Source organism: Pagrus major, chromosome 16 (assembly GCF_040436345.1).
Source record: "Pagrus major chromosome 16, Pma_NU_1.0".
In the NCBI taxonomy this organism is placed as follows: Eukaryota; Metazoa; Chordata; class Actinopteri; order Spariformes; family Sparidae; genus Pagrus; species Pagrus major.
In genome coordinates this window covers 7,777,888-7,791,240 of record NC_133230.1, presented here as the reverse complement: position 1 = coordinate 7,791,240, position 13,353 = coordinate 7,777,888, and the positions used below count along the sequence as shown (strand labels likewise).

General features: G+C 41.7%; 2 protein-coding genes across 3 annotated transcripts; both read left to right on the top strand.

The window, feature by feature from the left end:
- Positions 1 to 96: 96 nt before the first annotated feature.
- Positions 97 to 7,337, top strand: LOC141011056 (SH2 domain-containing adapter protein F-like). 2 transcript variants are annotated; one of them, XM_073484265.1, is made up of 9 exons: positions 97 to 338; positions 1,335 to 1,584; positions 1,718 to 1,819; positions 1,966 to 2,128; positions 2,904 to 3,167; positions 3,261 to 3,435; positions 4,754 to 4,873; positions 5,997 to 6,059; positions 6,189 to 7,337. In XM_073484265.1, exons 2-9 carry the CDS (start codon positions 1,339 to 1,341, stop codon positions 6,373 to 6,375), a joined length of 1,320 nt encoding a protein of 439 aa, XP_073340366.1. In that variant the 5' UTR covers positions 97 to 338; positions 1,335 to 1,338; the 3' UTR covers positions 6,376 to 7,337. The 2 variants fall into 2 exon arrangements, with proteins under 2 accessions (XP_073340366.1, XP_073340367.1); XM_073484266.1 differs by lacking the exon at positions 5,997 to 6,059 and having other exon boundaries at positions 99 to 338.
- A 1,254-nt stretch (positions 7,338 to 8,591) lies between these two features.
- spmap2 (sperm microtubule associated protein 2) lies at positions 8,592 to 10,901 on the top strand. The gene is made up of 6 exons (XM_073483117.1): positions 8,592 to 8,653; positions 8,758 to 8,819; positions 8,902 to 8,959; positions 9,642 to 9,768; positions 10,410 to 10,569; positions 10,660 to 10,901. Exons 1-6 carry the CDS (start codon positions 8,592 to 8,594, stop codon positions 10,899 to 10,901), a joined length of 711 nt encoding a protein of 236 aa, XP_073339218.1.
- Positions 10,902 to 13,353: the final 2,452 nt, after the last annotated feature.

Below are 13,353 nucleotides of genomic sequence, written 5' to 3'. Positions count from 1 at the left end.
TGGAAGTGCATCTGCCAGACAAAGGATTGCATCTGTGGACTCAGCAGCAGTCGTGATGCTCACTAACATGCTGGAAGCTTTAATGTCGGCCAACCCAACGCGTCTCCCCGCCTCCCCTTTAAGTCGCTCCGCCGTGCCAGATGAGTGTTGTGTCGGAGACGGTCTGCTCCGGCTAACATTAGCTGATTGACCCGCTTGGCATCGGAGGCTGGGACTGGGATTTTCGCTGAGCACAATGTTTCGTTTCTAGGGGGCCCTGATAACGTTAAAAACGAAACGCTGGATGATAACCGAGAAGACGTGACTGAAACGGGAAGCCGTCAATGCCGAGAAGGAAGGTGAGCGATGAAGAAGTGTCGCTAGCGGCGTCCGGCTAACTTAGCTAACTTAGCTTTGGCTTATTTACAGAGCGGCGAGCGTCAATTTGTACGACTCGCGTCACTTTAACCTGTCAATTCTCTTAAATTAATGACAAAAAAACAAGAATAAGTCAACTATTTAACTTGGTAGTGATAGTTTTTTAATTAAAATACTGTCTTAAAGCAACTGTTGTGAATAAGTGACTGATTGAAAACCCTCTTATTTACCCCCAGAATGCTAACTAGCTATTGTCAGTGATTTGCTGACATAGCAAGCCGGCTAGCATCCATCTCCATCATCAAAACACACTTTCAGCGCCACTTTGTTAATGTTAGAAATGTTATTTTTCGCCGGACCTGTTGATGGATGTCGACAGCTTGCTCCTCCAGGGCATGGCCACTTCTTCAGGGGATTTAAAAAACTTCAGCCAAGTTCATTTTGGCTATCATAAACAAAGACCTCATGGTGATTTATTAGATTGACTCACCGGTGATAGGTCCAAATTAAGGGTATATCATTTTATTCTCAGTGATACATAAATATTAGACATTATATTTTTTTGGGGCCATGCACTTCAATTAGTGTAACACAAGATTTTATTGGTCTCCAGATGGAAAGTGTGTGTTACATTAAGAAACATCAGTAATTAAGGGAGACATATTATGCTCATTTTCAGGTTCATCATTTTATTTTTTCATCATCTTCTGTCTGACATGCTCTGTTTTAGCTCCTGTCTCTTTAAATATCCAGTCTGCTCTGATTGGTCAGCTCACACACACCTGAGCCAGCATTGCACGAGACCCTATATAACACACTAAAGGGAAAGAAAATAACGAAAAGGCATAACAGGTGTCCTTTTAAAGAAACATTTTCTTCATGTTTCTTTTTAGCTAATAATTTCTGCGCCGTTTCCTTTAATTTCAATACTAATCCTGAATTATTCTAAAGAACACCGTCTGCCATTTTATCTCCAGACCCATGGCAAAGTGGTTGAAGGACTACCTAAACCTTGGCACCAGGCGTGACCCTCCACAGCCCCCGAGGCCAGACTACAGCGAGAGTGAGATTCTGAGGGCCTACAGAGCTCAGAAGGAGCTAGATTTCGAGGACCCGTACCAACACTCTGACAAGGAGCATCAGAATGGTGGATTCAGCCCCTGTAGTGCCACAGTGAGCCTTCCCTCGTTCCCTGCATTTGGTTCGGTGCTGCCCAATGGCGTGGAGGTAAGACATGCATGTTTTTTACAGTCATGTTGTCTCGCTAGATGTGATTTGGGTAACATAGATTGTCTTTGTCCTTGATCTTCCATCGACATTGAGTATTGAGGTGATTTTGTTTATATGTGTTATGTTCCAGGTGAAAGTGGTGTCTCCAAAGCACAGACTTATTAAAGTGGACTCTCAGGAGTTTGGTCGCTGTAAAGTCCCCCTGAGTCCCGTGACTGTTCAAGAGGAACCTGTAAGGACTTTTTATTTAAACATTTCTTCCGTATTTCCTCAATTCTTTGTTTTCACTTTATCTCATTTGCTCACTCCTTTTCTCTCGAGTTATATTTCCAGCTCTCTCATTTGTGAGATGCTCTTTGTTGCTCTCTCCCTACCAAGGTGGTACCCTCCGCTCCTGCAGCGTCGGACGCTGAGACGGACTACTCTGACCCTTTTGATGTCCGTCCAGACCCAAGAGGCAGACCAAACTGGGAGCCCAAATCTGCACCAACAGATTGCTGCAGCTACATGGAGCCATTTGAGGCCCAGCGGATTATCTCAGGTTAACTATGACACCTTTTTCTCTCACTAGCCAGGGCTCTTAATAAAAAGTGACAGAGTAGCATATTGTACACTTAACAGCTACCATCTTAACTTTTTTCCCGGAGCTGAAGGAGCGAGAAATGAAGCTTCTTTCTTGTCTCTGTTGTGGGTTTCATCAGGCAGCTGGCAAGGATCAGATATTGACATGAAATGTAACGTTGCTTCATTTTTAATATCTAAATGAAAACTATTCACATGCCAACGTCTTTATCTTCAATGCGCTTCATAGCATTGCTCCTGGAAAGAGGAACTGGTGCTGTGTTTTCATCACAGCTGGAATCAATAAACACCCACTATTACTGCAGAGTCATTCAATGTGGGAGTCAATACCGATGGTGCCCGTTCCCCAGTAACAAAAGCCAGATGTCAGTGGGTGTTAGTGGGTGAAAGGGGTATTACATACAGTTTCTTCAACAAGTGAAATGACAAGGATGCAATCTAGTATTCATTTGGCAAGATTCACATACCATCTTGACAAGAGACTGGAGGGATATGAGTCAGCACCATCTGGCCAACAGCCAACTCTTCTGCAAAACACTGTTTGCCTCGATGGAAATTTAGGGTGGAGAATAAATAGGACATACAAGAGAGACAACAGTCAAGGATGTAAAAGACTTGCTCCTAAGATTTTTTTTTTCATGCAGTACATCAGTGCTATCAGCATAATCTCTCTGTTTGCCTGCTTCTGACTTAAAACTCTGGATAAAGTCATTTACGCTGTGTTTGTTGTGCAGAACTGCAGCACAGCATGATGACGAGCAACAGGTCTGGGAGTGGAGATGGCGGCCAGTTATACGACAACCCATATGAGGAGAGGACACGTCACCAGCACCGAGCTGCCCCAGCGGCACAACAACAACCAACTCAATGGGTCGAGGGCGGACTTGCCCAGATAGACAGCAGGGAGAGCAGGCTGCCTCAGGATGATGAGAGGCCAGCTGATGAATACGACCAGCCCTGGGAGTGGAAGAAGGACAACATCTCTAAAGCTCTAGCAGGTAAGCTGGCTTTCTCAGTGTGTGTATTTTAAATATGCCTTTTAATGTGCTTTTTTTAAACTAAACCTCCTGTATCTTTGTGTCTGACCACAGTTCAGTTTGAAGGGGCTGAAAGGGAGCGCTCGCGAGCTCAGACGGAGCAGACCAGGCTCACCAAGACAGGCACTACTTCAACCACAGCTGAGTCAACTACACTCCGTCTGGTTGGTGACACCCCTCCTCTCCTGGGAGAGAGAGTGGATCCGTCTGTGCCACTAGAGAGACAAGTGTGAGTAGATATCTTTACTGTTAAGATAGAGCCAGTGTTTCAAATAGTTTTGCTAATTTCATTGGAAAGCTGTTAATAGGACTGCAACAGTAAGTAGAAACAGATCATTCTGCAGTTATTTTGACTGCATTTCTTTCGCTCACAGCAACTTTTGCATTGCTGACTATAATCTCCTAATTTATGAGTTTATTTTCTTTGTTTATTTGTAGAGCACCTCTCGAACACAGACATCATTTAAAGTGTTGTACATTAGGTAAAGAAATGAGCCAGAACGGCATTAAAATCAGGAAGGAAAATTAAATCAGTTCAAATTGAATACAGTTAGATTGAAAAAAGATAATACATGTAAAAAAAAAAACTAAAACAAAAACTATCAGACCTGAAAACAGTTTAATGGAGTTACAGTGCTGCAGTTAGTTGCACAAATTTGATAAAGATAATTAAAGTGCTGTAGAGAAATCAACCAATCACAGGCGATAGCAGTGAAGGCTTTTTTTTTTTTTTACCAATATAAATATAATATTTAACTTGTTTGTCTGCGATCTAAAATAAAATCTAAATCTATAACTCTAATTTCTAACACACTGAACCTGTTGTAATGAATATGCATGATCTGTATTTCCCACCAATGTTTTCTGTGACGCTAGGAACATTTGGGAAGATGTTTTTAACCCTCCACTGAGACAAACTGGATTTTAATGGTTGTCTTTTACGACTTGAAAGTTGGGCATAAGGAGGAAATTACTTCATAGTCGGATATTGATCAAAACAAAACGTCAGGTTTAATTTCTTTGGGGGTTTTGTTGTATTTCCTGTAGTTGTGTCTTATTATGTGTCCCCCTTGGCTCTAGTGTGTTTTTATTATACTAACTCCTCTCTGTACACGGTTAAGTACAAGCAAGTAGCATTTAGGTCACTATCATCTTCACTTACTATCTACATACAGAGTTAGTTCATGAGCTGTTTTTTCTTTATAGAAATTCACTAAGTCTTACTGAAGTTGAACCACGTGACTGGAAAAGGGCAAACACTATGCAGGCAGCATTTAAGACTCAGACAGAGTTTCATCATAGGGTTTTTCACACTGCAGACATATTGCACACCTGGCGTTCTCTGCTTTCACTTATGTAGTTAGCCCTGCAAAGCACAGCCAATTTGACTCGCTTTCTGAAACTGACGTGGTAAATTGTTTGGGACTGTATGACGTTAACAATGGTTTGAGACAGGTTGAAGACTAACTCAGAGACAGTCCTTGAGATACATTGCATGGATTTGAGTAAAACTCTTTGTTGTCCTGTCTCCTCCTGGTCATCTGCAGGTGGTACCATGGAACCCTGAGCCGCTCGGAGGCAGAAAGTCTTCTGACTCTGTGCAAGGAGAGCTCCTACCTGGTGAGGAACAGCCAGACCTCCAGGAACGACTACTCACTCTCACTCAGGTAGACACTTGCGCTCTCACGTTTTTTACTGCACATTCTGGGCTTGTCCCATCTCGGCAGCTTTTTAAATCATGTTCCTCTAATACTATATTTTAAGCTGTTCTGAATAAAAAAAAAAACACAAATCCTCCTCATGCTGTCTTGATTTAAAACATCATAACACTCTCTTAAAGGGGAATTCTACCCCAGAGTGCCGCACTGCATTGTACTGTTTCTAAAATTATCTGATCCGGTTTTTGCCTCATTCGGTTATTGTTAAGGTCTGCGGGTGTTGAGAGAGTCTCCTCAGATTGGAGCCCCGAGGCTACTTTGAATTTTTCACCATTTTTCCATTATCTCTCCTTCGACCCAGTCGCTTCATTTTTGTTGCTCTTTTCCGTCTCCCATCCCCCCCTTTCCCTCTCTGCGAGTGTGTTTTCAGCACGAATAAATGATCAGTATGAAAGCAGCTGTTTTTGCGAGTGATCTTCTGCATGCTGGGAATTGCTTCTAGCCTCGCATCTGTGCTCTTTTGAAGGAATGAGGAAGGAATGATGGTGGGGCGCAGTCCTTTTGATTGGATTGTAGCCAACTAAAATCAAATAAATAATCAAATGATGCAGGAATAGATCAAGGCGTGTCAGTGATGCATCTGTCTGATGTTTAATGTCACCAGCACAAGATGTTTTTAGGCTCTCTGTGGGTTCACCTCCTATGTAGGCTCCACATTTATCAAAGGTTCAATTTTTGGGTTTAACTACATAAGGAACAGTACCAGGAAGCTACAGAATGAGATAAAAACCCTAAAAACACAAAAGAAATAAGATGGATAGAAGTAGGATAGCTTTTTATTCTGCGAGTGGTGAAAGTGAAGGATTTCACTTATGTCCAAAGTTTCACATTTAGCAGTTCAATAAATACAGGCCCATACAGGGATTTGATTGCTGAGTGGAGATGATGTCTAAAGTTTAATTGATAGTTCTCTGAATTGTCTCCACTTCCTGCTTCCTATAACACTTTTCCCTTTGATGTGTTTTTTGTCTTTCATTATGAAATCTGGCAAGTTGTAATTTCCCAGAAATTTAAGGATGAATTCAAAATTTCCAGGAAAAATGTATGACTCTTGATTTATTTTTACAAACAGAACAGCATGTTTCTTGGACACGAGGATTACACATTCACACCCACATGTCTCTGCAGGAGTTTTGTGAGTTCTTGTAAAGACGTAACCAACACAGACGAACTTTCAGTTATGCTCTGTAAATGTCACAGCATGCTTTGGGTTGAATCAGACGAGACAGTATTAATCTTTTCTTCCTCCTCCTCTCTCTGTCAGGAGCTGTAAGGGCTTCATGCACATGAAGTTTGCTCAGTCTGCAGAGGGGCGTTACGTGCTCGGAGAGAACAGCCCTCCTTTCTCCACCATCCCGGAGGTCATCCACTACTACACTACACACAAGCTGCCGATCAGAGGAGCTGAGCACATGTCCCTGCTGTATCCTGTCATAGTGCAGACCCTCTGACACTGACGCACTCACATGTTCTTCCTACATGTTCTTCTTCTGGTGCTACTGAATACAATATATACTCAATATTTACATTTTTCTGCCTCTTTCCTTTCCTACCTGCCTTTCCTCTTCCAGTCTACCTGCACTGCTCAGAGAGATTGGACTGTTTGGTGCCATCTTTTTCCATTTACCATAACCCCAGTAACTACACTGGCAGCTTGATAAGAGAGCTTGTCGCCTCATGAATATACGCCTGTGAACTGGTTTTATCACTGAAATCCCTAAGACTCCTGAGAATCAGCCATCATCAATATTAAAGATGGTCGCTGAGTACTTTTTAGGTAAAAGATAAAAAGACAAACTGGCATCTTAAGATGTCTTGAGAGAGTAGAAATTACAGAATTTTGCATGGAGATTTGTCTCTCTTACTGTATTGCAGAGATAGACTGTACTGCCAGCTCACTTAAAGGATAACGGTGGTGTTTTCTTCTCAACTAGGCTGACTTTTCAACCACAGCAGCAGTTATTTTCTCTTAAAATGACAAAAAAAATGATGAATATGAGGCGTGAGGAGTAGAAAATGCCGAAAAAAAAATTGCTGTAACTGCAAAAAACACTTTAATTATCCTTTTAAGTGTATTATCAACCAAACACTACATATTTACTGCTGCCGTCTCTGGCTTTCTTTGTGTTTCAGAGGCCTGTGAATGTTATTTGATGCTGTGCCCTGCAGTGTCCTCCTCACTTCATGTTACGTGTGAACGACAACAAAGTGACAGACGTGACTTGTTAACTTCACACAGGAACAGACTCCTGCAATACTAGTTTAGAGAGTAATAACTACAGTATTATATTGAAAAGCTTGTGGCTTTGTGATCATGACTATTAAAGAAGCTTTGGTAGATTATTTACTGTTATTTGCTGTTTTATAAGATTTTAAATGTGTGTTGAAAATAAAGGTGTTGTCTGTTTTTAAACGGTCTGCGTTGCATTGTTTAATTCTGCTTTCTATATCAGTGTTCATAATACATATCATATAAACAGATGTGGCGAAGTTTAAGATTAAAGTCTCTTTATTCAGACTGCAGTTTGTGATAAATTACCTAAGGAGGGTTTACTGTACCAGGATACATTTCTTCCCAGAACTACAATCTGTATCTTAGTTTGTCACTGTCTGGGAGGAATAAAATTAAAGTTGGAAGGAGATCAATCTGTTCCTCTTTCCAGGAACCACTTTGAGTACAAGTCTATACATGTTTTCTGAAACACAATACAACACTGCAACTGACACAGAAGTGGATATTCGTCATCACTCACCTACAGCTGTTATGTAATTAATTTAGATGTAGGCTACCTGACTGTACAGGAAGGCAGAGTTAGACTCGCCCTGCGCATAAACGATCCTCAGTGTACTGTACCCCACCAGCGTCACCTGATCCCCTAGCAACCAGCAGGTGTCGGTGTCACGGCCGGAGAAGGAAAGGAGCAACTTACAGGTGCAGTATGATTAAACTTTAGCGTAGCTTACAGGTGCACTTTGTAGTTTCGGGGGAAGACATTTTAATCGGAGGAGAAAGATCTTCACTGACTGATTTTTTTATGCTAAACAAACTTGATAACAAGCTGTCTTTGTTTTCATGACTGAATAAACAAACTGACCTTAAAGGACAACACAATTTGTTTAGATCTGGCGGACCCTGCCACCTTTCTGCCTTTAAACACTGTGCTGGGAACCTAATTTTCTTCTGAGAACAGCTTGTTTATTCACTTCGTTGTATTATTACCTCATTAATATTGCAAATATTAAAATTCTGAGTTTGAATTTCTTCCCAAAAATCCAGTACCAGTCAAACTCTGAATATATTAGATCCAAGACAAAACATGCAGAGCGGTGGGACTGAGAGAAAAAGGCACAATTACAAATGCATCTGCTACTTCAACTAAACAATCCCTCTGTCCTCGCACACTATCTACTACGAGGTGATCAAGAAGGGGGATGGCAGGTCAACAAGGGGTACCTCACTCCTCTCAATTCACCTCCAGAGTGCAGCGAAACGAGCCTGCAACTAATGATTATTCACACACTTTAAATGAATCAAGTGATTAAGTTTTAAATTTGTCCCTGGATGTGTTTATCAGAACATTATTTATACGTATGCTGACGAAAGTGGGTGACGTTGTAATTCGCCATCAATATGCTTCTGCTCCCCCATCAGCTTTAAACTGTTTCCATGGCAACTCGGACGCAGAGGCTCGCTCAACCCAAACCCGACAGACTCAGATACCCAGACCGGTAGGCCTGACTGAACCCTTCTTTCTCTCTTTGTCTCCATGTCTTCCTCTTTATCTTCTGAGATCTGTTGGGTTTTTATTTTTTATTTTTTTTAAATGTCCCAGTCGTTCTGTTTACTGGCTGGATGAGCTTCAACCAGAGAGGACTGGATCCACCACCAAGGCTGGTACGTCTGTCACTCGCCGCTTTTGTCTTTTAATCACAAGCCATGATTTTGTGATGATGTGCATGATTGTTTTTCTTTGCAGAGTTAACCCCTCGCTGGTTGGAGCTGAGCAGGAGTAAAAAGTTCTACTCTCAAGTCACGTAAATACAACAAGTTCTGCTTTTGCTCATGTGTGATTTCTTTTTACCTCTGTGGCAGAGAGATCCAAGACTTTTTTATTTTATTTCAGACGCTTCTGGGACTTGTTCATTCTGTCCATCCATTCTTATAGATACGTCACAGTGTCGTCAATCAATTAAACAAAAGAAACCTCATCAAAGATTAGGTTAAGTTCAACGAAAAAAGGAAACTCACTCATGAGCTGCTCACCCTCAAGGTTTGGGTGAAGTTTCATAGTCTGCAAAACATTTCCGGAGCATCACAGATAGTAAGAGCCCTTTTTAAGAACAACCTTTTCAGTGATTAATCAAGTGAAAATAGGCTGTGTAGTGTGTATGTTACACATTTATCAATATCATATTAGTTCACTGAAAAACATTCAAACACATCAAGTTCTGTGTGTTTGCGAGGCCTCAAGTTGTTGACAGGAAATCAAGGTACCTGTGAGAAATGTCTAGAGTCTCCTTCTGACTATTTTACTATTCTGTACTTGTGTCTCTTATCTGCCACCCTACCCACTTCCTTCCTTCCTCTTTCCTCTTTCTTCATCTTCCTCTATAATACTAGTAACCTCTTTAACCTCCCCCTCCAATCTAACTCTCAGTTTTATCTGTGTCTCCTTTCATTTCTGCTTTCATTTGTCCTCTTCCTTTCCTTCCTCAGACTTTCTCCCATATGGGAGGTGAGTGAACGTGCTCTCAGGGCCGTCGCGTCCAACAGGCTGTGCAGTCTGGCTCGACCTCGGGCCCCTGTCGCTGGCTGGCAGCCGGACCGCCCACCGCTGGCCCCTGTGAGTAACGCATGCATCATTTCCTGAGTAACTGTTTTTTACAGGCAGATCATGGGATAACTTGTAGGTTTCCAATTGTGCCTAAACAATTGTGCTAGTAAGGGCAGGGTGGCAGCTATTTAGAAAGCCTGACAGCCGAACTTAAAGGACTAAAGGTTGGGTTGTTTTTGATTTGTGCAGTGGTTTGTTCTGGGGGTTTTTTCACTTTGCCACCTGTGGTTTCACCCATTTGTTGATAGCACACAGTTGTTTTTCTAGTTTTTAAGTTGGTATTTATACATGTCCTGTTTACATTTAATTCTATACAGGAGGTAAAACTTTAATGCGAATTCAGGAAAATCACTTTTTTTCCTTTTAATGTGGAAATAAATAACTTTTCAACTTTTCAAACCTTAGCTGTGATAAAGACTGTAAGTGAGAAGTCACCATCTAATCCATCAAATTGTTCTCGACTTGCACAATGTTGTGTGATGTATACCAGCTTTATGAACTTCACTTCTCACGGATCAGTTCATTTATATTCATTTGTTTGATTGATTCAGAGGAGATGATGTCTTATGTTGTGCCTCTGTGTGTCTGTATGCGTGTGTGTGTGTATGTATGTAATGTAAGTTCATTAATGAGCTGATTTGTGATCCTAGTTGAGCAGAGCCACGCAGACGGCAGTCGCCACTTCACGTATTTGCCAGCTCGCCCAACCTAAAAGAAGGCTGGTTCTGGAGGGCTCTGGCCACAAATCTAAACCTGTGCCCATGACCCACATACCCTGCAAAGCATCGGCACACATCGAGCTGCTTGCAAGTAGGTTCTTCTTGACATCGTGCAGCGTCCTTGATCCAATTTTGCATTGTTTTGCTCGCTGGTTGACCTGATTGCATCTGTCTTTTGCAGCCCCTAAGCATGACCACCCCAAGTTTGAAGGAGAGCGCTCAGTGTGCTGGCTCGTCTCCAGAGCGGCGAGAAACTACATCGCCAGCCAGAGACTTCTAGAGCTGTCCAGTCCCAAAGAGAGGAAGGCCCTGTTCGAGGGATACGACCCCTACGAAGTCAGCCGGGCAGCCCGTTCCGCCAGCCCCTCGCCTCGGATACGACAGCTCTGCCTGCCTCTGCCTCGCAAATGTAGCTCAAACTAGGAGGGAAAGAGGTCTGGTCCCTAAAGAAGTGCTGATTGTTTTCCTTTTCCTTACTGAGATAAAGTTGCTTCCGTGGAAAATCATCACTAAGCTGTAATTTTTTGTGTTTTTTGCTATCTTACGTGAACAAATACATGGGTAGAGAAGTACAGCAGTGCCCTGCTGTGTATGACATTTGCTGGACCATCATTAAAACTATCATTTCTACTTCTTCTGCAGCCCTTCAGTTCTTCTGTGTACTTTTCCCAGAACAACTTGTCAGGACATTTTCAGGATAAAGTGAAGTTAAGTTAAAGTATGACGCCGTTAAGGGGAGCATTGGTTTTTTTTTCATCAATCAATATCTGTTGAATGCTTTCATGAATGCACTACAAGCACCTGCCTTGTGAATCATTTAGTTTTGCTTTGCTCATCTGTGCCATTGTTATGAACAAGAGGGCTTCTAGTAATTGCAGGCTAACGTCACAGTTAGACGCTGATATAAAGCAAACAATCAGAGAGATATTGTTTACTGCAGCTGAAATTGCTTTGAGACATCCTGGAGCACACATCCTGCAGACACATCCCTCCACATTTTTTAATTGTTCTCTTAGTTATCGCTCACACAAGCCCGAGAGCCGGTGAGACGTTTATGAAAGGAAGTGTTGAATCATAAAAAAAACATTTCAAAACTCCTAATGAGCCATAACTCTGAAGTCTTTTAAAGGACAAGTTCACTCAGAAATGAAAATTCAGTCGTTACCTACTCAGTCAGGTGAAGTTTTGCAGCATTCTGCTCAACAAGTGAAGATGGGAACCAAAATGTGGCTCCGTACAGTTCGCAGGATGTAAGCCAAGTCCTATTTGAGAAGAACTAAGCAGCTACAGTGACTATTTCGTCATAAAAAGGGTGTAAGTAAGGTCTTTTCGAATTAATTTGGGATCTCGAGGCTTCTGGAAACGTGGATGACGTCACACAAGGAGCACGGATCCATCTTTATTTGGTTAACATTTTAAAAGTCCTTATCTACTTTAGTCGTTTTGCTGCAAATCTCAAAATAGATTTATGAAAGGACCTCGTTGGCAGTGGATGCACAAGCTTGACTGCTCATCAGGGGTGTTAAAATCAAGTTGGAGCTCCCGGAAACTTGAACAACATCTGAGGAGCTGCATGGAGCCATTATTCAGTTGTTGTCTCTGTCTACTTCAGTTGTTCAGGAACATGCTGCAACACTGTTTTGCTGTGAAGACTATGACACTTTTTCATCTGTGGGTGAACTTATCCTTTAAGATATATTTTTTTTCTAAATGAATCCCCAGACCATTATTTGAGATTTTGCTTGTGCAAACTGTAAAATACACAAATAAAGAAGTGGAGAAAGTGAAACCTACTTTCATCTCATGTGTGTATTTTCATTGTTGGCTAATTTTCACATATCAAGTAAAAGTGGAGTCAGTTCTTTTTTCTCGGACCTCACCGGAAACCCTCCCATGACCCTCCACGGGACGCCAAACCCCAGTTTTGACACCCGCCTCCTGACGAACAGCTGGGTGGATCAGATGTGTTTACTACAGGCTGAGATCCTCCTCCCGCACAATCTTTGTAGTTGGACTGAAGGAGACGCACATGTGCTCCGAGCGCACGCCGGCAAGTGGGCGAGATTTAACTCCAAACCTTGTTCCCCATTGACGCGCGTCATTGAGCGCTCGTGTGAATGAATGTGTGAACTTGTTGAAACAGGCTGAGGAAGATGTGAAGCTGAAAAAGTTTAAAGTCAAATGCAAAGATTAACTCTCCGACAGACAGACAGGTGAGTAACCTTGTTTCCGTTTCAAATCAGTGTAGATTGATGTCACTGACTGCTGTGTGGGGACTTAACAACACTTTATAACTTATCGTAAAGTTTAGTTTTTAGTTTAAACACTTAAGTCTGAGCCTTCATGTCTCTTTTTTCTATATTAACTTAAGCTGAAACATTAATCGATTAGTTGAGTGACAGAAAATTCGTGTTCCTGCTGGTTCAAGCTCCCAATATGAGAAGATTTGTTGATTTTTATCTGTTTTTTAAATCCTTGGAAACCTCCTTCCTTCCATCCTTCACCCCTCCAAAGACTAAAAGATGCATTCATTCATTCATTCATACACGTATTAATCAATATGTGCAGCCCTGATTTGAAAAGAGTAGTTTCTCATGATGAAAACTATATTCCTGATTGACCACAGCAGCTCTGTGGGGCTTGACTGGGGGGGAAAAAAAAGTACATTTACTCTTAAGTGCTTAAGTTTGAGTTACTTTTACTGTGTTTTACTGAGTTACCAGTTTATTAGGTACACCTTCTCAGTCTAATGCAGTTAAATACAGCATCCCTGAAAGAAACCACCTGTGTATTACTGATTTTTGCTGCTTTATACGTTCACTCCGGTACACTTCAAAGACATTTTTACTTTTCTACTCTTTTTATACGATGGTTG

Coding starts and splice junctions, on each gene's coding strand:
- LOC141011056 (XM_073484265.1), top strand. CDS start 1,339: ATGGCAAAGTGGTTGAAGGACTACCTAAACCTTGGCACCAGGCGTGAC. Junction 1,820..1,965: donor TGACTGTTCAAGAGGAACCT/GTAAGGACTTTT, acceptor CTCCCTACCAAG/GTGGTACCCTCCGCTCCTGC. Junction 3,168..3,260: donor CATCTCTAAAGCTCTAGCAG/GTAAGCTGGCTT, acceptor GTCTGACCACAG/TTCAGTTTGAAGGGGCTGAA.
- spmap2 (XM_073483117.1), top strand. CDS start 8,592: ATGGCAACTCGGACGCAGAGGCTCGCTCAACCCAAACCCGACAGACTC. Junction 8,820..8,901: donor TGGATCCACCACCAAGGCTG/GTACGTCTGTCA, acceptor TTTTCTTTGCAG/AGTTAACCCCTCGCTGGTTG. Junction 9,769..10,409: donor ACCGCCCACCGCTGGCCCCT/GTGAGTAACGCA, acceptor TTGTGATCCTAG/TTGAGCAGAGCCACGCAGAC.